The sequence below is a fragment of the Amblyomma maculatum genome, chromosome 1, assembly GCF_055883805.1.
Source record: "Amblyomma maculatum isolate TAMU_Amacu chromosome 1, ASM5588380v1, whole genome shotgun sequence".
Taxonomy (NCBI): Eukaryota; Metazoa; Arthropoda; class Arachnida; order Ixodida; family Ixodidae; genus Amblyomma; species Amblyomma maculatum.
Window position 1 is genome coordinate 212,102,278 of NC_139344.1, and position 25,993 is coordinate 212,128,270.

At 43.0% G+C, this 25,993-nt stretch overlaps 1 protein-coding gene across 1 annotated transcript in view; it reads left to right on the top strand.

The window, feature by feature from the left end:
- Positions 1–23,026, top strand: part of mRpL52 (mitochondrial ribosomal protein L52) — a 33,778-nt gene extending 10,752 nt beyond the window's left edge. The window contains exons 4-5 of the mRNA XM_084590250.1: positions 10,417–10,481; positions 22,770–23,026. Of these exons, the coding sequence (XP_084446376.1) occupies positions 10,417–10,481; positions 22,770–22,946 (242 nt within the window). The 3' untranslated portion in view covers positions 22,947–23,026. The remainder of the gene's footprint in view (positions 1–10,416; positions 10,482–22,769) is intronic.
- Positions 23,027–25,993: the final 2,967 nt, after the last annotated feature.

Below are 25,993 nucleotides of genomic sequence, written 5' to 3' on the forward strand. Positions count from 1 at the left end.
TCGTACCGACGCAAAACCGCTGGCTCAGTGCATTGGCAAAAAAAAGTGTAGCTCGCGTGATAAAGGCAGTAAACGTAGTTGCGATTTGTAGCCTTACAGATATGCTTATTTGAGAACTACTCGACTCGCAGAAGCCACCAGTTCTATTTGATTGTTTCCTGCCAGATTGCCCTCATAGCAGTAATATGCGCATTTTGGATTTTTTTTTTTATTTTGAACGATACCGTGAGGCCAGCACAACAGGTGCCCCTACCAGCATATCGTACCACCCAGAACAGGCCCCTTGGTTCCACTTCGATCACGTTTTTTCCACAGCACTCATCTAGTCCCATAGAACCTGATGAAGACTCCAAAGAGGAGGATCATGTTGAGCAGAGCTCAGAATCCTTCACATCATTTAAAAGAAATTTCTAGGGTAAAAATTGTTCACCTCAAAAGCTCATACGCCCCATGTCCTTGCATTACGATGGTGTGATTACCAGATCAACCATCCAGGAGAAATGCATTCACGCAAGTGTTATTGATTGGAAAGGCGGATAGATTGGCTTAAAAGTTTAATATCTGACCTGCTAAAGAAAGAGAAGAACAAAGAGGGTCGTGACTTGATTAAAATATATACAGAATCCTTCACATCATTTAAAAGACATTTCTAGGGTAAAAATTGTTCACCTCAAAAGCTCATACGCCCCATGTCCTTGCATTACGATGGTGTGATTACCAGATCAACCATCCAGGAGAAATGCATTCACGCAAGTGTTATTGATTGGAAAGGCGGATAGATTGGCTTAAAAGTTTAATATCTGACCTGCTACAGAAAGAGAAGAACAAAGAGGGTCATGACTTGATTAAAATATATACAGGAATAGTAACTTGCACCACAGTCACGAGTCAAGTCCTGTGTCATGCAAGAAGCAGCAGAAAGCCTGCACTGCCTGTAGAGCCTTCCATTTCTGGCCAACCGGCCAATAAGTCCTCTGAGAGAGGCCTGTTGCCAAAACACTTCAAAGAAGTAACTCGAGTTATTGTTTTGCACGCATATACTGGGACACACCACTAGTACACGCTCCAGAGTCTCCGTAATGTCACATGTGGAACATTCTGGGCAGTCCGCCTGTCCAATTAAGTATAAATATTTGTGTGTGAAACCACATTTAGATGCAGTCTATGGAGAAAGCATGCATAATGGCATATAATTGGCAAGTGGGTATGGATCCACTAAAGCACTACCTTGTGGCCTTGAGCACAAGTAGATATAAGGAACTCAGTGATGTGTAGTGCCAAAGGCTGGTAAGGGTGTGGTGTTGAAAACTTCCAGAAATTTGTAATGCAGGCTTTGAAACTGTGAATTCACACCACTTATAAAGTGGTTTCCCACAGATGTGGAAAGCCTCTTACCAAGGGGCCACAAGCTCAGCAGCGGTTTGTGGAGAATTATGCCCTTAAAAAAAGATGAGTCATGTTCTGAGCGGCATCACCACAATTGTAGGCGACGCTTGCGGTGATACAGATCTGTGTATACATGGATAGAGTTGTAATATTCTCACCAGATGTATGTCAGATTAAGTTGCTTGAATCTACTAATTGATATCTTGGATTTCTCCAGTATCCCGAGAACATGCAAACGCACCAAAGGTTGAGTCATTACACACAGAGGTTGGGTGGGGTGGTATGGGAAGTCGTAGCGTGATAGCATTTGTAATTAATGGCAGCGGAGTGTACGTGAAAAACTGCTGTTCAGCTGCTCATCATCAGTGGGTGGCAATGGTGTTGTGCAAGTAGTCGTAAATACACACAAAGTGGTTCGTGTGACAATTATGTGGATATTGGGCAGGCACGTGACATTCTGAAGTAACAGCACAAAACGTGGATGGGAGCGCAAGACGAGAAGACGACACAATGTCTCATCGTCTTCTCGTCTTGTGCTCCCATCCACGTTTTGCGCTGTTACCTCAGGATGGAAAACCAACAAGCCCAACCTGCTATTCTGGCTAACATGCCATTGTTTGAGGTGCATTGCAGCAGCCAAAGTTTATCCCAAGCACCTGCACTTCTATGTACATGTTACAGAGTGCTGGGAGTGGTGCTCATATGGGTGTGTACCATTTTCCTGGCTCGGGCAATCAGATTGCAGGCGGGCTAGCACACACAGCCCAAAGCACATGTAGTAGAAGTTTGGACTGTCGAACCGCGAAGTCTTCAGTTCAAGTTCCTTCCCTTATATTTTTCAATTTGTATGAGTATCATAGTCTGTGCTTGTATGGTTAAATTGCGAGGGTGTACATATCACCTGCGCTCCTGACCAACCTCACTCTGCATAAGTATTCACCAAGCAGTTTTCGTTCCATCAAAAGGCTTTCACAATATTCAGCGACACAAGCAGCTACTCAGACAGCATCAGTGTAGCATTCTTGGAGCTTCGCAAATCTGTGGTTACATTGTTTACTAGCAAAACATGCACGGTATGTAGATATGTGTACTAGGACGCATAAGATGCCGTGACAATGTGGACTGCCCTTACGTCTACAGCTGCCCTTTAATCCTGTTACATTCTAGCCTTCAGTGAATTCAGCAGTAAGGTTTCACAATTAAATCATCCCAACTTTATATTTCTAGACTTGACCCCAGCACCGACAAAGTTCATTGTATTACCAGCATTTTGGTGGCATATTCAACCAGAAGGCCAATTAACTCAACGTCATGCAGGTTCTAGTGCAGATGTTTTCATGCAAACTACGGGTATCATCAACGAAGGAGGCTTTAGTATACATACCTTTTCAGCACGCTGTTTTATGACTGGTTAAAGTCTGGTACATTTCAAAGTATAAAGCACATATTATTGTATGCATGTCTACAGATTGCAGATTATGCTGGCTTGCTTCTGAATGAGACTGCAAAATGCTGAAAACAGTGGCCACCTTTCAAAGCAGCTTTTGCAGAAAACGGTTTGATTTTTCTATTCCCCATGAGCCACTATTTTTCAAGGTCGTGTAAAGGTGAACGCGGCAACTAGAAAATCTAGGTTTGTCAGTGCCACAAGGACCACCACTTTGTAGTACATTTGGGCATTATCTAATGTTACCAAATGAGTGTTAGAGACATGTTGCTTTCAAAATAATTTATTGGTTGGCCGCAGGTTCATCAGTGCATACAAAATTTTTAGGCTAGAAGGAAGTTGACCTAGAGCAAGGCATCTTTTATTCACGCTTCTTTGCTGTCTTCCTCTCTCCTAAATATACAAATGTGTATATACAGCTTCACAATCATGATGTGTTGAGGTCAGTGCTAAATAAAAAAAAAATGCATCCGACAAAGGTATAGTTAGAGATTGAGTACACAAAATTCATTCTAAGTGAGCCTATATATGTCTTGTAGATTCCAAGGGAAGGCAAGTATAGCAGGGGGCAGCGGAAACTCAGGCAGGCAGATAAAAAGTTTGCGGGGATCAGATGGATGCAGCTGACAGAGGATCGGGTTATTTGGATAGATATGGGAGAGACATCTATACAAGCAGGTATATACACAACTGCACAATTATGATGCATTTGCGGTCAGTGCTAAAACAAAGTCCACCCATCAAAGGTATAGGTGGGGAGTGAACACACAAAATTCATTCTAAGTGAGCCTATATATGTCTTGTAGATTCCAGGGGAAGGCAAGCGTAGCAGGGGGCGGCAGAAATACGGGCAGACAGATGAGATTAGGAAGTCTGCGGGGATCATATGGATGCAGCTGATGTATCTGCGGTCAGTTCCAAAAGAAGAAAAATTCTACCCGTCAAAGGTAAAGGAAGGGAGTGAGTACACAAAATTCATTCTAAGTGAGCCTATATATGTCTTTTAGATTCCAAGGGGAGGCAAGTTTAGCAGGGGGCGTCAGAAACTCGGGCAAGCAGATGAAATTAGGAAGTTTGCGAGAATCATGCACCTGGCACAGGATCGGGTTATTCGGATGGATATGGGAGAAGCATTTACCCAGCAGTGGGTGCAGTCAGGCTAGTGATATCAACAAGACTAACAACTGGATGAGTTGGTACTGATTCATCTTAAAACCAGCCAGAAGACGAAACACGTGAGAGGAGCACAAGACAAAGTTTGACTAACAACTGAAATGTTACTGAAGGAAAGAGGCAAAAGAAGATTCGCACAGAAATGCACGTGCACGAAAAACCCCGCAAAGCAGTGAAAGCGTGGAAAGCAGAAAGGGTCTAAAAAATCAAAATCTAAAAAAAAGCAAATTCCTTATGGTCAAGAACCACTCGTTACAAAAGGGAAGCCACAGATCCAAGTCCAAAGGCACACTATACTGCAAAGGCTAAGGACGTGTGTGTGGCTAAGAAATCGGTCAGTCTTTTGGGGCCTTTTTTACATGTGCATCTCTGTGCAAGTCTTCTTTTGCCTCTATCCTTTAGTAAAATTCCAGTTATTAGTCCAGCTGTCCTGCAATTCTCTCTTCTCATATTTTCCGGCTTGTTTCAGAATGAATAAGGTGATGACTCTACAAACCTTGCACAAACTGGAAACCAGTGTAACTGTCAGATGGAAACCTTTCCCTTATTTGGCTTGCATTACAAATAGGGAGGACTTTACTGTGATGTCTGCTGAGGCATCCCCAAAGCCAGTGCGCAAGCTGGCTGTAGCAGATGTAGTGGTGCCTCCTGTTGACAAGAGAAAAAGCAATATTCACTTTTCAGCATAGCAAAATGAAAATATAATTTAGGTCTTTTACAAATTTGAAAGTTATTCATGCATCTGTACAATTAATTCCCGTCTAACAGAAGCTGTACAGTGTAACTTTCACTGTCAATTTATTCTCCCTGGAAGTATGGCAAACTTTGAATTCTGCTGCAGGCGATTGAGAGAGAATGAGACCCACCCAATATTAGAACTCCAGTGCAATCACAATTTGCTACTGCAGCAAAATAATGCCTGAAGGCAATGCAGCTTTTGACTGACAAAACCTGGTAGTCGTCTTACACCCTCTATACTAGTGTTGTGGCCGATGTCAATGTCCACGCTGATATCATCCGCATAGCACGAAGATGTTAAGTATGCGACTTATGCATTAAGCAGCTCTGTGCATGGAGTCATTCTATTCGAAGGAGCCATAAACTACAAGTGCACTTCTGTCAACAGCTCTCCGTTGTTTTCCCACAACACGGCACGTGCCAAACTTTCTGCAAGTGCCGCAAAACTACTCTATAACTTCATTTGCTAACTGTAAAATTTCCAACACTTACTCAAACTGTGGAAGTTTCGGTGTACTGGCCTTTGGGAGAACGTCTTTCTTTTTTTTTGGTTGTTACATTTCAGCACATGTAAAATGTCAGTGTCAAAGCATTTTGGAGAGGTTTACTGTGTGCAGGTGTTGATGATGGTATCAGTGAAGTCAATTTTTTTAATTATATTTGCACACTATACAACACTCACCTAATTCAAGTGGGTAAAAAAAAAAACTAGCAAATAAAACTTTGAGTGCTGGTATGGTGATTGTTCTGGCAGCAAGTGGGGACAGGCTGTAACAACAGTTGTCGGGCTAGTTAGTGATCGTCTGCAGAAGCCAGTCCTGCTCTGTGTGTTTTTCTTTTCTGTGTCGTTTTTTAGTGCATTTTCCCACGGCTTCCGCAGGAGACAGGCTACTTCACTGCATGCAATTTCACTTAGTACAGAGTCCTCCGAAATGAGATTGCTTTTGTACTTATTTACTGCATTTCTTGTGGCATTCCTTATGTATTTATGTTTTGAAGTGCTGCACTTGCTGAAGGTCATACCTGGCTAATAAAACAAGCAAATGTGTCCGGACAGCGTCCCCCGCCCCCCTCGTTACTTCACATCAATGTGCATGCCCTTTCCATTTAGCAAGTTCACACTATCAGATGATGCGTGTTTTCTCATTTACTCGTGCATGGAATTAAGCAAACCAGTAATTTGCATGGTGAAACGTCATGCTGATGCGCTTCTACGAAAACAAGAAAAATATGAAAACCAGCGATGTGTTCGCACTAACGTGGCGCAATATCAACACTGTAGACAGTGTAGATGATCGCAGGTAAGTAACGTTAAAGGGGAAGCTTTATTTTATTAACACTGCCTTCCGCAATAGATTTCATTACAGCATTTCTTGCTCGAGAAAATGAAAAACAGGTGCCGCTTGTTCAAGTTATGTCGCCTTTCGCTCAAGGTTCTTACCTTGTGTTCTCAACTAGCAGTCCATGATCAAGAAGCATTTGGAGTAAATGCGGATGATCTGTAACACCCAGACGGCTGCTTCAACTACGTAGTCGCCGCCGGGATCTCGCCAGATGCTCTCAAGAGCAGTCGGCATCGGCACGCACCGCCCGCAGCTGCACCTGTTCGAAAGCTTCGGTTAGCGATTGCGCACTCTCGCAACGGTCAAACGTAGGCTAGGCTGCAAGACTCGGACATACATACCAATGCGTAGTTCCGAAACGGCTGGGATCGGGAGGCTGACGGTCGGGGCTTCTGCAAGCCGGAGTTGTGCCGCGGTTACCGCGGCCTCTCGACACAAGTGTTACTGTACCGGTCGCTCGCAGGGTCCATCTTCGCCGACCTGGCACCCGAAAAGTTGCGTCGGCGTAAGGCTCAAAGCCCACGATGTAACCATGTTTTAACAGTAGCGACTATATTCTAGTTCACTATAGCAGCACAGCGACGCTGGAACCCACGGAGGAACCTAGGCGTCGGCCATATTAAAAAACCCTGTGTGAGCGTAGAGTAGGGCACAATTAGAACCTCTAAAATACACCGAGCTTGGTCAACTTTGGCTCAGCAGGCTCCGGCAACGGGAGCTTCTCATTGGTTTAGCGCTATGACGTATCTGTTGAGTTGAGGAGGACGCGCGCTAGGAAACCGAAATTCTGTTTTTGTCGCTATTAAATCAACGCGGGCGATGAAACGAATCGAGGTATATTATATGATGCAGGACAAGGATTCCATTTAACTAAGCCGTGCAAAATTTCCGGAAAACGTTTCACGACCCCTTTAAAAGCAGCTGTATAACTTGCATACTGCCCCACTGCAATGCGGCACCAAGAACACGGTAGACGGTGGAACAAAGCAATAACGCGAACGGAACGAGACGCGGAGACAGCTCGCAAAATGGCGACGACTGCGAGCATTATGAGAAAAAACAAAACAAAACAAAAACAAAAAACGAGCATAGCCGATGATGATCCACCCGAGCACACTATCGCCGCCTGGTAGCGTGTGCACACAACGAGGCTAGGTAGGTTCAGTAGCGCTCCAAAGATGGCGCTTGTTACTACTAGCAGACTACTCTCACGGTGGTAATATTGGTGGTGTAATGATTATACGAGGAAAAAAAAATTCAAATTTTCGACGGCCAATTTTGGGGGTGCGAGCATTATGTGCGTAAATACGGTATATATCGATAATTTGATATACAGAAATCGGTTTGAGATGCCGCTTGCGATCATGAAAAATGTTACCGTATTTGTCGCGTAATCAACCCACACATAATGAACCCACCTCTACTTTTTCCCTCGAGAATTTGAAGAAAAAAAAAAAATGTTAGTCAGTGGCGTGTCCCTGTTTCGGCGTGGTATCCACAGCTCATTTATTGGCAGCGCGTCAAGATGCTGCGCAGTGATAACGTCAGGGTGTGTTTATCTTTTGACTATACTTTTGATAGCTCTTGTGGTGGTGGGGAGCAAACTTGGCAGAGTGCCTGTGATGGCTTGATTGCACAAGCCTGGTTCGGTTTATCACGGCGCGCTTTTGGGTGGGCGGAGTCCACAGTCCACTGCCACGAAATCATTGGAAAGCGTGATAGCTGCAACTTCTGTTTGAAGCGAACAATGCTAAAAGCTGTATCGCAGCTGACCGCATGCTTTCGTTGTTTCTTCGATGCCAGGATGGACAACTCTCACAAAAAAAAAAAATCCACTGCTTCTTAACGTCCGCAGCTGCCATAGCTTTCGTTACGCTGCACATACAGCATGGCAAAAATAAACGACTCTCGCAAAAAAAAAAATATGCCACTTCTTAACGTCTGCAGTCACCATAGCTTATGCTACGCCGCACGTTCAGCAAGACAAGGGTGGACGACTCGGGAAAAAAGAAAAGAAAACAGATCTGCTGCTTTTTAATGTCCGCAGCCGCCATAGCTTACGCACGTTCAGCCCGACACGAGACGTGCATCGCACATCAGCCGCCATGCGCAGAGGGTTCGCAACACACACTGGAGGAAGCATCCGACGTTCTGTCTACCACGGGCTAAGCTGGCTTGTCGGCGCATGCGTAGTGCGGGCTGCTGCAAACGAAGACCGGTAGAGAGAGGAAGCTCGGCAGAAGAATGGGCACACCCTTACACTTCGCTCTACCGCATTGTTTCCCCTCTCCCGAACACCACGGCTGCATTGGCTGCGTCTACTCTGTACCGGCTGTTGCCAAACCGGCTCTCTCGTTCCTTCACGCGCATTACTTGCAAACGCTACTTGCTGGCACGCAGCAAACGATCACCGCAGATGCGCGCACCTTTGAAGAAAAGACGCAGCGCTGCCCTAGACCAGCCGTCGCCGAACCGTTCCCTCTCATTCCTTTCATGCGTGGCTTGAAAACACCACGCGGCAAACAGCCGAGGGTGATACGATCATCTTTGGGGAAGCGCACCTTCCAGTGCGTGGTGCGGAGTTCGATATATCGAACGACCGTTGAAATTGAGTTCGATATACGATGCAGCTTTCCTATACTTTTACATGGGATTTTCAAGGAGATATTTTGTGAGTTCGATATAACCAAAATTCGAATTATCTGGGTTGAACTGTAATGTACTATATTGTTTTGGAGGAGGAAGAAGAAGCGGCAGTGGTGTGGGCAGAGGCATTCTCGCTAGGCCTGCCGACATTCATTAAAAGTCATCTCTCATCGCTATCAGTTATGTTCTGTTTTCCAGTCTTCATCGGCTTTGCCACCTTGTAACACTTTTGGTTGGAGGTACGGGGCATGTTCATCTCATTCTGGCCTTGGAGCTTTGACGCTCCACATCTACCACTGCCATTGGCAGTGGACTCCTGGTGTTCATTGCCGGGCTGTTCCCCAACCTTCCTGATTCGACTTCATGACTTCACCTAGCTGTTCCCCCCATCCCGGCCGCCCGCCCCGGCCACAAGACATGGCAAGTGGTAGATCAGCTAGTCTAGAGGACCCCATTGACCCAAGAAATAACTCAAACATGACACGATCACGAGACACAACGATCGCAAGGCTGACCAGAGGACCCCACTGATCCTAGATGCCGTCCAGACGATTCCACCGTCTCAAGATGCCGCCACCTGTGAGAAAATCACCCCCGCCCATGCTGTGTGATGCGTGCTTGGACTCTGCCGTCGAATCGTGGCGACCTGCATCCTGAAAGCTTCCTGGACCAGGCTTCATCCTGTCATCATCGTTGCAGCAAGCCATTTACGTCCTTCTCTTATGTCCCAATTCACCCAGTCAAGTCCATCGTCATGTCGTACATCGGATTCACTACCCCCTCCCCTCCCACCACCACCACTACCGAGAGATCAAGACGATCTCTCGGTGGCCCGGGTAGTGTTACAGAGGAGGAAGAAGTAGTCAGTGGCACGGGCAGGAGCACTCGTGCTAGACCCGCCAACATTTATTCTCACATTCCTATCGGTCATGTTCTGTTGTCCTGTGTTCATCGGCTTGCTGCTTTTTATAACAATATACTTCAGGTAACTATGGAAACTTGACAGATGTAGTGTATTTCTTGTATTTGCCATTGATTAAGTTGTTTATTTGTTACATACAAGCATTTCGGTTTATTTGCTCACTGGAAGTTGTGTTGAATGGCATTGGCGTTACTATGGCTCAGTAATTAAAACACATAACTGTCCGGCAGTGGTGGCTGTGCTTCAGTGGAGGTGAGATATGAAGTGCTCGTGTGCTCTGTGATGTCAGTGCACGTTAAAGAACCCCAGGTCGTCAAAACTTTCAGAGCCCCCTACTACGCTGATCCTCATGGCTTATGTTGCTTTAGAATGTCCCACATACCGTACCACTCACGTTGAGCGAAGTCTTCTCATTGTTGCCTAATCCTCTGGCGGATTGTATATATGAACCAAACAGCACCCTGAATGGCAGGAATGTAGAACCACTCTTACTGAATTCGTGTACTGCAGGAGGCACCTTTAGGTCTGTTTTCTCACTGAAGGGTGTGGATTTGTGTGGAGCCAAAATGAAATACTGTGTAATGAGCCTTTCCAAGTTGTGCATCTGGAATGAGTATAAACATTCATCAAGCTCGCTCCTAGTTTACAAGGAGAACAGTGTTTACAGAATTACTTGATCCTTGATAATGAGGAGCTTTTGATTTTTTAGAGGTGTGGTTGTCAGCCAAGTAATTGAGTGCTTTGATCTTTTCTTTTTGAAGATGGAAGGCCAACACCGTTGACTGTGAACCAGAAGAAAAGGTATCTTCAGCAGTTGGAATACTGTGTAAGGCACCTCCTTATATTCTTCTTTAGGTGGATTTGTAGCATAGTCATTTTATGGTCCACAATTTGATTAATTAATATTGCATGCACTTTTCTTGTTTAACTATTACACAATGATGAGAAATAGCTTGGGTGTTATGAAAATTCGTTTGTATTTATTTGTAGCTTGTCTTTGAATTTTCTCTTTGTGCATTTGTAGCATTTCTTTTCAAACTTCTTTGTTGTTCTTCATTGCTGCATCATGTTTGATAAATCCCTTTTTTTTTTTTGCTCTGGAGACATTGGAACTAATTCAGGTTAATTTCTAAATCTCAACAAAACTAATTCTTTTGCCACAGTTTAAAGGGCAACACCGGTGGTTTTTCTGTCCTTTTGTGTTAATATAGCGTCACATTCTTTGAAGTCTCCTGTCTTCGACACGATAAACTGTTTTTCAGAATATCAACTAGAACAGTTAAAAAAAAAAAAAACAGCAGATCAAAACTGAAACTCAATTCATGGCCAGAAACGAGTCTTGTTGACGAATTGATGACGTGATATACATCATTGGAAAAACACTTACATCTGAATTGATAATCTGAAATAGTGACTGAAAGTAATGATTCAGTTCATAAAATTTTTGAGACTGCCTAATACAAGCCTCAAAATTGGTTATTTATGTTGGGAGCAGGCAATAACATGAGATTAATATTTGTGATGTTGCAAATGCAGTGTTGTCTGCAGGAATCATCTGAAGTACGGCCTTGAAAACAGCATATCTTAAAATTGATTTGTGCAGGAATCAAATATTGAATTGCTCATAAATTTAGTAGAATATAGATTGGTATGGGGGGGGGGGGGGGGGTAGAAAAAGGAGACCTGCAGGAAAAGTTTTGGTAAACTATATGAATGTCGAAAAAATCCCAGAGTTGCTTTTTAAAGCACACCTAGGAATATTTTTCTCCTTGAGGATTAAAGGTTATGTCCCCATTTACCAAATTGGGTCTCTTTTCTTTGATGCATGCTAAGATTAGTTGTACAGTCGACGACCGATTTTTCGGGCTCTCTAGGGACCACGAAAGCGTTCAAAAATTCAGGCAATCCGAAAAATCAAATCTTATAGAAAAAAAAAATCACTTCACGTAAACTTCTAATTGCCACTGTGTGGAGGAAGGGGTCAGCAGGCCAGTCTGATGCTTGACGGCCTCACCACAGGCGGCAACCGGTGTTAGATGGCTGTACTGCCGTCAGCACCTCGCGGGCAAATGCGCTGGCTTAGACGAAGTCCAGACGCGAAAGCGAACCTGCCACTGCGAGTTAGCTGAGCAGCTGCGTTTTGAGGATGCTTCACCGCATAGTCCTTATCTGCCCTACGGTGCAGCGTCCTCGAAACGCGGCGGGGCCGTGTTGGCAGCCTGGTGCTTCCACGTTAAGATCAAACAAAGCATGGTCAGTTGACATTTTATATTTATTTCAAAATTTTATATATTGCTGCCTGATGACTGGAAAGAAGAGATCTGCAATTGGTTTTGTTGCCAAAAATTTTTTCAAGGCACAGGGAATTAATAACGATGAAAAGGCGGAGTGCTGCACTTATCTTTTTTGCTGTTTTGGCCAACTTTGGTTATGAATTATACAAAATATAAGAAGGTTAGGAAGGTGCAAATTGCATGAATAAATATGTACAAGGCTTTTTTTGGCATTTAGCTAATTTTCACTTTTCTGGGTGGTGTTGATGTTTCTATAATACTTCTAAAAATTGCCCCAGGAAACGAAATGTTACCTACTTTGCAGGCCTTTATCTCTTTATGGGTGATCGGCCTTTCATATTTGTTTCAAAATATTATATATTGTTTCCTGATGACTGGAAAGGAGAGATCTGCAATTTGTTTTGCTGCCAGAAATTTTTTCTAGGCACAGGGAATTAAAAAATTTGCCTGTGGCTTAGCTCAGCTATTCCAGGATATACGTAGTGAGAGCTAATGGTTAAACTTGTCTATACTGGTGTTAAATTATGGTTATGCACAATGTTAGCTTATTCTCCTGACATTTACATTAGAGAAGACATATTGCTACGCAAAAAGTCTTCATTTTTTCCTGTCTGTTGAGCGTTGGTCTGGAGCCCTCCACTACAGCACCTGTTTCTCTATTTTCATTCCCACCTTCCTTCTTTTTCTTGTGACTCCGTTAAGGTGTCCGCGGAGAATTGTGACAGGTACTGCGCCTTTTCTTTCCTGTAAACCAATTTGAAACGCCGCTGATGCCTGCTGCACTGAGTCTGCTTCTATATGCTGTGTGGTGCAGTGTTCGAGGAAGCGCCAAATGAATGGTGCCGCACGGATGCCTGGATCAAATGCCCGGCAGGATCAACCTCATATATTCGTGAATATCCTGGTGATGTCATCACCAGTTGGAACGTCATGACCAGATGTGGCGTCATTATGACGTCACTTCTGGCCATTAGACATAACGGGATGTGGTGTCATCCGGTCATGATGTCACAGCCGATGATGTCAATATGGGATGATGTCATAGCCAGTCATTATCATTACTCATGTTTATTTAGTCATGACTAATTATTACTAGTTAGTAATTAATTAGCACTGGTTAGTGACTAGTTAGCCATTAGTTATTAGTATTACACCACTGATGTAGCTCGCCAGTTAGGCAATGGTGGCGCAAGGAGTGGTGCCACCACGGTGCGGCCACTGCCACAGCGATAAGGCAACTTTGCGGCCAATGTAGCTCTCGCTACAGCACTGACGAAGAGGTGGAGTGCCGCACTCATCTTCTTTGCTGTTTCGGTGAACTCTGGGTTATGAATTACATAAAATGTATTAAAGTTAGGTAGCTGAAAATGGTTTGACAAAACGTTTGCATTTTTTATTTGTATTCAGTTAATTTTTGCTTTTTGGGTAGTGTAGATGTTTTTATTAAAATTTCTCAAAATCGTCCCAGGGTACCTACTCTGCAGGTCTTTATCTCGAAAAATGTTTATGGCTGAGCATCAATATCTATACCATGTTCTCAGCATACTTATCTATCAAACTGCTAAAGCTTATGTGTGTGTGTATATATATATATATATATATATATATATATATATATATATATATATATATATAGAGAGAGAGAGAGAGAGAGAGAGAGAGAGAGAGAGAGAGAGCATTTCAGTATAGAGATATGATCGTGCTAATTTCAAGAAAACGCCGAACAATAAAAATTTCGGAGGACAATGAAAAAAAAAATTTTTTTGATATTTTAAACCTTTGTTCACATGTTCTCTTCTACTTCAGCTTTCAAAATCATTAAAAACATATTGCATAATTTTGTTGCTCTAGTGATTACGGCCACTTCGATAACGCCCTTATGCAAGGCACAGCACACCACGCAGGTCTGAAGATTCTTTGACATTTTTAAATCTTCTGCATTTTTTAAATTTTGGCATAATATTGTAACAGGGAGAAATATATTTACAAAAGAGGATTAAAGATATATACATTGAGAGACAGCAAAGGAGCCAGGCAATGCGGGCCCAGTGTTCGATGCACTTCTCCACCTTCTACGCACGAGTGCGCCACTTCGTACGATCTCATTATTCACTACCCTTAACACTATTCTATCTAGTCATTTTTTGTCTCAACATTCCAAATTAGCTGTGAGAAGTATCGTAATGAATGATTTGGAATCGCTTTTGTATGTGTGGAGTTCCTGATGCACTGTGGCATCGGGCAGCACATCGACATTTTTCGCAGTTCACCTTCTTCACCGTGACACGGATTACACAGAAAGACTAGGAAGTTCAGTGAGCAAGCAACATATTCCAAATAGCTTTTAGTGAAATGGAAAAATTTTGAAAGGCATGGAGAACTGCGTCATTAAAACACAGCGTTTCTGGGCTACAATCATTTATTCAAATTGTTCGACAGCACACATTGCCTTCATTCCTGTACGCACAGTTTCTTCCATGTAGTCACGACTATGCGTGCCGGCATGAAGTGTGAACAGTGGACCGAATGCACCGCAAAAGACACTGTTCACGCTGTCTGGCTGTCGTCACCCAAGATAGGCACGAGCATCTGGTTACCAAGTTTTGCTTTTGTTTTTTGTTTTGGCTTTCAATACCTTGCTTTGCCACTGGAGTGCCATGTTCATGCTTTTCATCGATCGCATCTGGCGCAGCAGTTTCTCATGCAGCAGCGGCCGTCGCCTGGGCAGGTGAAGCGGGAGCTTAAAGCTCCCCGATAGTGCTCTGATCTCACTTCCTTCACCCCCGTGTTATCGGCGTCTGGTTGCAGTGCCAACAAAGGGCGGATAGAGTAGCTAAGCACATGCATTGAACAGCTACCTGAGAAGTACTGCCGTTTCAAACTCTGTCGGTCTAAAGACGCGAAAATGCGCTCTCACTGCGCCGCCCCTTAAAGCAAACGTCTGGGGTGTGTATACCATGGCGTCTATGACCGCTCCGGTGACCATTTCGTCTCAAAATTAACGTCTTCAGTTCCATCAACATTTTTTTTCGTACTGCTGGGCATTTCTTAATAATAACCTGAAATCCAATTCTGCTTGCGTTTTATACGCTTAGCGAGCAAGAAATCAGATCTATAACAATTGCCAATTCTTGCGTAAGGGTCTTATTGGACTGCTCGTAACTACTAGTGCATCAATATTATGCAGTATGCTTTTAATGATTTTAAAAGCTTAAATAGAGGAGAATAGGAGGACAAAGTTTAAAAAATATCAAAAGTTTTGAATGTCTTCAGAAAATTTTCATTGTTCGTGGTTTTCTTCAAATTAACGTGATCATACCTCTATATTGGAACATTATATAATTATGAGCTTTAGCTGTTTGATAGATAAGTATGCTGAGAACATAGTAAGGAATTATTGCTGCTCTGCCACAAACCTTTTTTGAGATAAGGGCCTGCAAAGTAGGTAAAATTTCGTTTCCTGGGCTGATTGTGAGAAATTTTATCAAAACATCTACATTACCCAGAAAAGCAAAAATTAACTGAATACAAATGAAAATATGCAAATATTTTCTCAAGCAATTTTCAGCTACCTAACTTTAATACATTTTGTGTAATTCATAACCAAAGTTGGCCAAAACAGCAAAGAAAAGTGCGGCACTCCACCTCTTCATCATTATTAATTCCTTGTGCCTCGAAAAAATTTCTGGGAGCAAAACCAATTGCAGATATCTTCTTTCCAGTCACCAGGGAACAATATATAGAATTTTGAAATAAATATAAAAGGTCGACCAACCATGCTTTGTTTGGTCTTACGTGGAAACACGCAGATATAAGCTAATATTTTTTATTTGCACCTTGCAAAGCTTTAAGTATCCCATTTAGTTTTGCTTTTGCCACATGACGCCCTCACAAAAATTTTCTTTACATAAACTTGGATGAATAAACACCTTTCTGTGATGTCCAGTATCCAGATAGGGGATAATGAACAGGTGCACACGACAACTCAAGGTAGACTGTTAATTTCCACTAGAGAGAATAGAGAAAAAAGTACTTATGATGATATAGTGCAGTGCATAGGGAACACTGAAACTTGGGTGGAACGCATTACCTCCCAATTGAAAAAAAAAAAAAAAAAAAAAAAATCTGTAAACACACAATAGCACAACATTGATGTATCAGTACTTGATTCTGTAGGGTGGCGATGCCCTCTTGCACTTCAACACAGTGCTTACCCTGTGTCATTGCCTTGAGGTGGGGTTGTGCTGCTAGTGTCAACCGCTGAAGTAGGAGAATTCAGTTTGAATGTCAGTGCCGTTTCGGCTCATGCTGGCTCACTGTGATGTCCAGAAGCACTTGGATTATCGTTTGGAGTCAGTGTCGAGGGTTGTGTAGTTTCAGACCTGTTTTCTTCTAGTACCAAGGCTAATTTGAGTGCATTTCAGCAGCAGTTGTCACTTGGCAGAAAGGAATAGGAGCGTCTGTTTCTGACTACAGTTGCCGTCCATTTATTCGAACCTTACAGCGACTACCAAAAGCCTGAATAAACAAGTGTTCGAAAAAACAGATTCAGAGAGGACAAAAAAAAAAAAAAAAACGAAATCCATCATTTCTTCTTATTTACTTGGGCTTGGCGATCAGCCTGAAAAAAGTCATGAATGTGCTGTTGCTCGCTGCTTCATTTGCATGCAGTCAGGTCAGCCTGAATCTGAGAGCATCATGTGGTCGCCGTAGAAGGCTTGTACAGGGTCCACGTGTGACTGCAGCAGTGCACATGATGCATCACTTTCAGTTGTCGCTCGGCAGGGCAGCAGGAACCTGACAAATGATCTCATCACCTTCGAGTTCTCTGCATGTCACTGCAGGATTGTCAACAACTAAAAGTTTTCGAATGAGACAGCATCCGGAATCGGTAATCCACCACTGTGCAAGTCCCAAAGAGCATGTTCGGCATCAGTGTGAAGAAATAGGACAGCAGATCCCAGATGGCATCCACATTATCACTTTCAACAAATCCAACATAACCAAAAACAGTTCTGGAGCATGACAGGGGTCATTTTTTCCAAGCGTCCGCAAGCATGTGGATAGCCGACAGCAGACTGACTACATACTGCTTGCCGATGTTGACACATATTATTATGCGGCTCAAGAGGTGTGCCCTATACGGAACCTTCAAATTTTTTGTAACTCCTGGTCTGCGGGCTAGAGTGCAGTTGTGCTGGGCGACAGGAGTTTCAAGTAGATAGATTTCAGAATTTGTATAATTTTTATTTGTCCGTGTGCAGTGCAGTTATCCATAAAAAGCAGTACGCTCCTATTCTGAGATTTGAACCTTCTGTCGAGTTTGCATATGTAGTCTCCAAACCGCAGCTGTGTTATCCATACTTTTGCGTAGGCCTCACACTACATGGGCAGTGACTTCACTCCCTCAAAAGCAGGCTTTTTGGCTTTCCAATTGCAAGAAGTTGAAGGTTCTCCATCTCTGACATGCTGCTGCCAACCATCACTGTGATGCACTCTTCACTATGCTTTCCACCATGGCATGAATTGCCAGGAAAGTGTCTTTTCAGGCAGCATCTTATACAATAGTGCAGTTTTGTCTTTTGTCGCAGTTAAGGGGAGATGCTACTCGAAGACACTTTTTCTTTAATATTTGACTTAGAGCTATGAAACTCTGGTTAATAATTCAGTTTTTTATGCTGATTTCAAATCTGCAATTAGGTTTATTGTAAGTTGCATAGTTTTTGTTCTGTTCAGTGACAGTGTGTAAAATATACACTCTTTTGCCCCCCTTCTTTGCCATACTAAACTTCCATAAACACACATCGTTGATGGCTCATTTTGATCCATATAAACTGTAGAGTGCCAAAAACTAATAATTAAGTGCATATTAAGTATGCTAATGACGTGAAAAATTTGAACCTGGCAAGTCTACATTGTCAAGACACCACCATGTGGTAATTTTTTTTTTTTCTGTAAATATTTAATCAGTATTTATTCTTGAAAGAGATAATGGCACTCCTCATACCTCAGAGAAAATGTGTGCAAAGTTTTATTCAGATATGAGCATCAGAAGTACCAAAAACATGAAGGGCAAACGCTGAAAATTGCCCAAAATTGCATTTTGAGAAAAATGCATTTGAAGTTAAAATTGCATGTTTATTTAAAAAAGAGAGCTTCAGTTCCGATCAAACTTTGGTTCAAAAGAAGAAAATTGTCCATAAAGCAGCCACTGGCACTAGAAACTTCCTACAGCATATGTCGCTCCCTCATGACCCTTGCGAGTGGACTCCGACATGCGCTTTTTTTCTTCAGTGTGCGGCGATTTGCGTTCGCTTCCGCAGTCAGCTTCAAGGACATTTGTTTCTGCATTGTTATTTCTCTGGATGTGCCAAGCTATGATGCATTGGCTTGTGGAGTCCAATAATTGAGGAAAATCGCACTAGCTGCTCATATCCAATTCCTATAAAACAAGCCGCCACAGCAGCTTTGACATTGACGGCGAAGCTTTCATCCTAGCTCCCGCTGTCAATCTCTGCTCGCATCCCTGCACGCCATAACTCGCCGCAATCAGTATGTTGTGGAAAGCACACATTGCGGGCAGGCAGAGTTCTCACAGAGTAGTTCAAGAAACGAAGCGAGTCTGCGCTTTGCGGCCGGTTCCCGAATACTGGAAGTCCTGAACGCTGGCTTGGGCAAATCGCGCCGTGCACAAGAACGTTCACCGCTGCCAAGTCAGTAACTACAGATGACGCCTCATCGCAGGCTATTTCCTCACCTTAGAAATGCCCAATCTTTTTTTCCGAGGCACTCACACAATCTAATGCTGCTTCAAATTCCTCGGAGGCATCTGAAACGCTGGAGGGATCGGCGTCGGTTCCACTAGGCCTAACTGCCACAGGTCGAGTTGTCACTGGACGAGCCTTCTCTTTCGATTTTCGCCAACGTCCTCTATATTTGTGAACAGAACGGTATTTCACTCCTCGGTGACTGCACCGGCTCAATTGTGCTTCATCCATGACGAAGATAAAGTTGCCGAACGATCGTCACTCGGAAACGCACCTCGACGTAGCATGGAGCCAGCAAGTGGGCTTCGCCACATGCAGGCGCGCGGCGGCCAATAGCGAGGCTCGATTCGTGCCACGTGATTTAAAAACCAGTCGCAGCGCTCGAAAAACGCGACGTAGGCATGCTTTTTTTTATTATTGCTTGCGTTTTAGTCGCCGGGCAACTGTGGTGATTGGGAGAATGTGGCTTGGCTGATCTCCTCACGTGATCCGCTACGGTGATCAACTGCGCTATGCCGACCGCGGGACGCTCGAAGATAGCATACTTTCGGTCATTTAACCGCCACCGTGCGCTCTTTAAACGTAATTTCAGCCCATTTCCTGTTTAAACTCAGCTTTGATTTTTATTTTCACGAAAGTAGAGATACTAAACTTGACAAAACAAGTAAAAACAAAAAATTCGTCATTTTTGAAAAAACTCGCGTTTTTCGACCCGCATCTCCCCTTAAAGTCATCATCTGGTGAAAACTGGCACAGCAGTGACTGCAGTCTGCCTGAAGGATAATTTGCGACGAGGGTCTGGCTGATGATGCCACTCTTGTCACACATCTTTTTGAAAGCAAGGACATATTGTTTCTTGAAATTTCACAGCTACACGTTAAAGAACCCCAGGTGGTCAAAATTTCCGGAGTCCTCCACTACGGCGTCTCTCATAGCCTGAGTTGCTTTGGGACGTTAAACCCCACAAACCAAACCAAACCATCATCACTGAACTTGAAGTCCTCAATGTTAGTTTGGAGATCAAGCGTCTCCGCCTTCTGCTTCAGAAGGTCTGCTGACACAGAAGTCCACTTCGCAACTATAGTGCATAACCACATATGGAGGGCTTCTTCAGTTGCTGCCCTCACTGGAATTCTTGCTGTCCAACATGGACGCAGATTTTGTTTCTTCGCCAAGAACCTTGCCTTTATTTTTAATATAATAAGAGATAGTTTGCTTAGCAGTATTTAATTTCCAGTCAACTTTACTCTGCTACTGCTCACTCTGCATAATGATGGGGACTTCCTTCATCATTGTTTTTGCGGTACATTCACCATGCATACCAGCATTTCTCAGTGCAAACTACATGGGTACCATCGGTGTCATCAGATACCTGACAGGATGCTTCTTTGGCCTCGCTGCAACTTTGGCACAGCACACGCACGACTAAACACCGGCATGCCGACACCAGCTGCACAAGCTAAAATATCTGACCAACCAGCAGCATCGCAATACACGAAAGAAACATTGTTGAATTGCCTAGGCTATGGCCAGGGTTTAGGTGACTAAGCTGTAGCCACCGTGCTGAGACACAGAAATGATGATGATGCGTGACCATGTGCTGTAGAGCATGTGGCTCCATCTCATGGAGGCTCCACATCAACAAAGCTCAGACCAAAACAAGAATGACGTCTTTGTTGAGCCATGCAACTATCACTGTTGGTGAGGCCAAGTGGTATTGGTTTAGATGGCTCAATTAAGGTAAAAAAAATTCAAACGAGAGGTTTCGAGGCGTACAAAATTTCGGTAGTCTTTATGCATTGCGGTCTATGGGAACAGTGACAGTGCCGCGAAGCAGTCTGAATAATCAAGCGTATCTGAGTTTTTAGAGTCTAAAAAATCAGTTTGTGACTGTATTTTGAATGAAACCATGCATGAAAGTAATGAATTGCTTCTAATTGGGGGAATTCTTGTCTCTGTGACCATCTCGAAAAGGTGGAGACCTACCACTACATCTGCTATTAGTTTGTGTTTTGGTATATATGGTTGCTTGGCTTGAACACTTTCACGTAGAGGTTTCAGCAGAACAGTGAAGGGTAGAACACTCATGCAGCATTCCAGCAATACTGAGGCATGTTTTGGATTGGCGGACCTGCGGTAGCCGTGCAAGTAACTCTCTAGTCATGTGAAGCTTTGACCTATACGCTCCAAGGTAATCAGCTAAGAAAGTCTACAGAAGGCTTTTCTCTACTCTTGCCATTTGTAGCCAGTTGAAGCCTACAGTGTGTGTTTATCCTATCTTGCCTTTTTATCCAGTCCTTGAGTAGCCTGTTAAATCTTTCTATACGCAGTTTTTCCTTGTAGATGCAATGAAGTGCTATGATATAATTATGTTCTTCTCATGTGAGAATTCCTTGAGCATTTGTGTCTTGAACTGTGGTCCGTTATCTGTTACAATGTCATCAGGATCTGCTTAAATTTTTAGCTTCGTTTTGTCTACACCTTATACTACCGCCATCAATATTTTTTTCTCAAAACCTACTTCTCTGCTGGAAATAAAGTCGACTTGAGCTGCTCTCTGCACTTTTTTATTAGTAAAACCTCGTTACAAGAGACACTTGAGGGATCCAAAAAAGATGTCTCTTGTAAGCAAGGTCTCTTGTAACCAAAAATTCTGAAAGCATTGTGTTGATCAGTGTACTGCACATCAGCATATAAATGCATTCACACGCATTAATAGGAAATTGTTCAGGAAAGCTTAAAGAAGTTATCCATATTATTATGTATTTTTGTGAGTGCAGAGTGCATTCCTGCCGAAATTCTGGAGGTTAAGCACTTCACTTTACAACCCTTCCTGTTGCTATAATACCTTTGAAGCACTCTTACATGCTCGTCACCCTCAGGTGCTGACACTTTTCCTCAGAAATGTCCTCGTAGTCATCTGCTATGGCACATGTGCCGTTTACTTGCGCGAGAATGCACAGTCTGTAAGCTCTTCGGGAGCACACAAGATCCACATCTGCAGATACGAATTCCTCAAAAGATTCTGGTACCTCAGCAGTCTCTTTGATGCTCGCCCAAGCTTCATCATCAAGGAAGCTTTCCACAGTATTCATATATGAACCCTCTTACATCATGTCACCACATTTAAAGTCTGCTTGTCTGAAACAGTTCACATCTTCACTTCTTAGGCTATTCCAGACATCTGCAATCACCTGAACAGCAAAGTTTGCATGAATTACTATTGTACAGTCTTGCTGCCTGTCGAGCAACAGGCATTCTACCAACCTTGTTTTGTACAGCAACTTGACAGAGTGCATAATGCCTTTGTCTGTTTGTTGAAGGTAGGGTATGGAGTTTGGAGGTTAAACATAACTTTGGTGGCTTTGAACACGAGAACTTTGGTGCTGCAAGAAGCATTTTCCACAAAAAGAAAGACATCAGGATTCCGAACTTTCATCTTGTGATCAAATTTTAACAGCAAGGAGTTAAAAATGCTAAGTGCCATTCATGCATTTTGATTTGCTTCATAGGTGACAGTAATGTGATGCCAGTGGCTGAAACAATGGGGGTCGTTTTGACTTTCCAATCATGGGGAAGCACTCCTCAGTTCTTGACATATTGCAACATAAAGGATGCTGATATGGAACAGAATTTAGCTAAGGAAATCTGAAGTGCATAATGTACAAGTTGGTATGCTTCAGCTGCATTGCATGAGCACACCTGGGTTGTGTCTCTTCTAAATAGGGGGCAGGGAGCTGAAAAAGCTGCCCTTAGTAACCGAGTGTCTCTTGTAACCATGTCTCTTGTATGCAATGTTGTTAACATGGCAGACATAGGAAAACCAACCAAACCATTTTCAAATGTCTTATAACCGAGTGTCTCTTGTAACAGTGCGACAGGTGGCGGCGAGGTTACTACACTTTCCACCTTGCCTGATGTTGAATGGTGTTATGGTTGTAGCTGTGCCTAGCCCACACTATTTTTGATGTAAGGACAATTAGTGGGATTTCTTTTCTTTATTAGGCTGGTGAGAGAATGTAGGTTTCTTACTGGTTGATTTTGTACTTTCAGACCACGATAGTGAAGTATTTAAAGGAAATCAACAATGCCCAAGAAACGGCAGCACAAGAAGTACAGGAAAAAGAAGAGCTGGTAAAGCGTGTTGCGTCTGGAAAGTTTCGGCAGAAGGGCATTCAAGAGTTGAAGATACATCACCAAAGCAAATCAGGACAAAGTGCTGAAGCATAGCGAATTTGTGATATGAAGTAGGAGTTTGTGTATGTGTGTTTGCTACTCTACTAGAAAAATAAAGTCTTGGCCCTCACTCACTTGTCAGAGGCAAGTGCACAGAGCTGCTATTGCTTACATGCCAAGTTCAGTTTTGGAGGTAGAGACAGCGAACCTTGTACTTATGCAGAGCTGCTTGCTTCCTCTATGGCAAGTGTGCAAAGTTCAGACAGCTAGCAAAATTCGGTGAAAACTTAATTATGGCTCAAAAACAGTGAGTAGAAAGAACCTGGATGGGGGGGGGGGCAAAAATGTCATTCCAACAGCTTGTGTAGAAGTGATAATGGTGATCATGGTACAGCTTCTATCTGGGAGGAAGTAATACATATGAGTGCTTGGTGCCTTTTGCTAATAAGCGCTAAATAGTAGTCAGCTGCAAAGTTATGAGCATCACTGCGGGCTTGCTTCACCTACTGCCCAATTCAACTGAATAATTTGGTCATCTTTCTTTTTCTCATTCTTTATTTGCAAGCACATTTCATGTGCGCATACATCGGTGTCTTGACTTAATGCGTGCCACCACATCATTTGATAACCACAGGGTATTCAAAATTAGACTTTGTAGTTTTTTTTTTTTTTCTTAAAGTATGAATAACAATAAAAAGGGGTTATGCAGACGGGAACAGAAACTGGGAGAAAAATTGACTTTGAAATTGACTGACTTAGTAAATCACTGAAGTTCATTATTAGCGTGTATGTTATGAAAACTTGTAGGCAGTGGCATTCAAACACCACTCTGTTTTGTACAAGTATAAAAATAATGGGCCTCTGCGCTGAGATGTGCATGTCTGAACTTTCAGCCCAGAACCTTTCGTCCATGTATGCAAGGCTGGCATTTGCCATAAAGATCCTGCCTAGAGTGACACAGCTTGCATTATGGATTATGGCAAAGGCTGTTTATTTTAAGTGATTGGTTATCTGGCCAAGAACTAAATGTTATCACAGCCCATTGATAGTCTGACACGTTTTATTTTTTTTCTTTTTACGGAAATAAAGTTTTCACCACCACCACCATCACTGTCGCCTGTAACTGAACGTTCACTTAGGTGAAAAATTGTATGCAACTGCATCACCAGGGAGGAGCGCCTTGCTATTGAGTGCTGTCTCACATGCATAATTAGACAAGTTGGACTGAAAATTAATTATATATGCATATATCAGGATACAAGCACATTAAAATTGTACAAAACAGAACAGTCTTACAATACCGCTGCCTACAAGTTTGCAAAATAAATAATTCATGCTAACTAGAGTAAATATAGAAAGTTAACCGAAGTTTAGTTAATTACTGAGCTTATGATGAAAATTTTTCTCATACTTTGTGTCCACCTGGCTGCACAACCCATTTTTTACTTTTGTGTACTGCTCTCTACTTCTAAATAATGTCTAATTTTGAACGCTGTATACCGCTCTGGCAGCCGAATCTCTAGATTTTAACGCAATGTTTTGAGTCTCGTTTAGCAGAAAACCCATTTCATAGTTGTCGGTGTTGTGTTGAAAACACCTAGATATGCTGAATGGGGCGTGGCATCACAACCAATGATCACATGTGAGTAATTTAAATGCCTCACAACGATCACAGACCACAACAGCAATGACAACACTAAACAATTCCTCTTTGTTCTACAGTGTTGTTGCATCATTGCATCACCATTGCATAGTGCCTTTGAAGTGAAACGAATTGTGCAGCAAGGAAAAATATAATTATGGATGATTCAGCAAATCTGGTGCTCTAGCTCTTAGCTGTGGTTTTGCTTGGCTTGGCGACTGTTTAGCTTGTTGTGCTGGTTACGGCAAGAATTTGCTCCGGCTTTGCTGAACTTTCTTTCCCTGCTCTGCATGTTTCCGCACTTCATACTTTTCTAGGCTTTTTCATTTAGCCACAAATTTAGGGTCTTTCAACGTGCATTGCAGTTGCCTTCTTTGCTGCTGTTGATTTCGTCAAGCCTGTCGTTCCGCTCGTACAATCCTGATTGCCCCAGCTCATTCACAGCTACACCTCACGACAGGAAACAGTCCAACTTACCCAGACAACATTCTGATAGAAATTGTTGCACACTGAAGATTTGCTAGCAACAGAGCTGTGGAAGCAGATGGGGCAGAGTTTTATCTTTTGTTTAGTAGAAGAATGTCGACAGCACCGAGAAGTGAAAAAATTGACAAAATTTGGGTCTGGTGTCCTCGTTGGTAGCACACTAAAATGGTTGAGCCGAAACCCTGGCCTCTTGGCTCGTGAGCCAAGCATGCTATCCCTCAACCACTGAGGAGCATTGATGTGGTGTGATAGTTTAGGGGTTTATACAGCCATCTTATGCTGCATATTAGCCACCAAACAAAAATATAAAAAGCCAATCTGTGAAGTGGTATGCAATGCAATGGGAACTACAGCCCGATGAAGGGACCCATTAATCCTATTGTGTTGTACCCTTAGAGCTTAAGCGTCCCCTGAATTTTTTTTTTTTTTTTGTGGAATGTGCATCTGCCACATAACATCCTAGGCATTAGGCATTTCAGCATGCAAGATGCACTGGGGCCAGTGACTTATTTCACAGCATGTACAGATATTAAAGTGTGCAATAAAAAACTAAGAATAGGCCCTGCCTGCACAGTCAAAAATATATGATACAATAAAATGAGCATTTCACCTTTGGCAAGTTCTGCACTTTAGAGCCTACGCAATTTGGAGCACACCAGGAAATGTTTAGTGAAATGACTCGACAAGCACCGTACATGACAGTGTGCCAGGTGCTTGGAGCTCCTTGATTTGTAAGTCCTGTATCCCATGCCTATCTGCCCAATCTTCACACTCAAGACCTATGAATGTTCAGTGCCACAAAAATAAGCAACACTGTACTATATTATGAAAGGTAATGGCACTCTTGAAGACGCACACCCGAGAAAGGACAACACCGGAAACGTGCCCTGTGTCGTTCTTTCTCAGGTGTGTGTTCCTTCCTGTGCGCTATTAGCTTTCATCAAATGGTAATGTGCCATCTAGCCCATCTTCA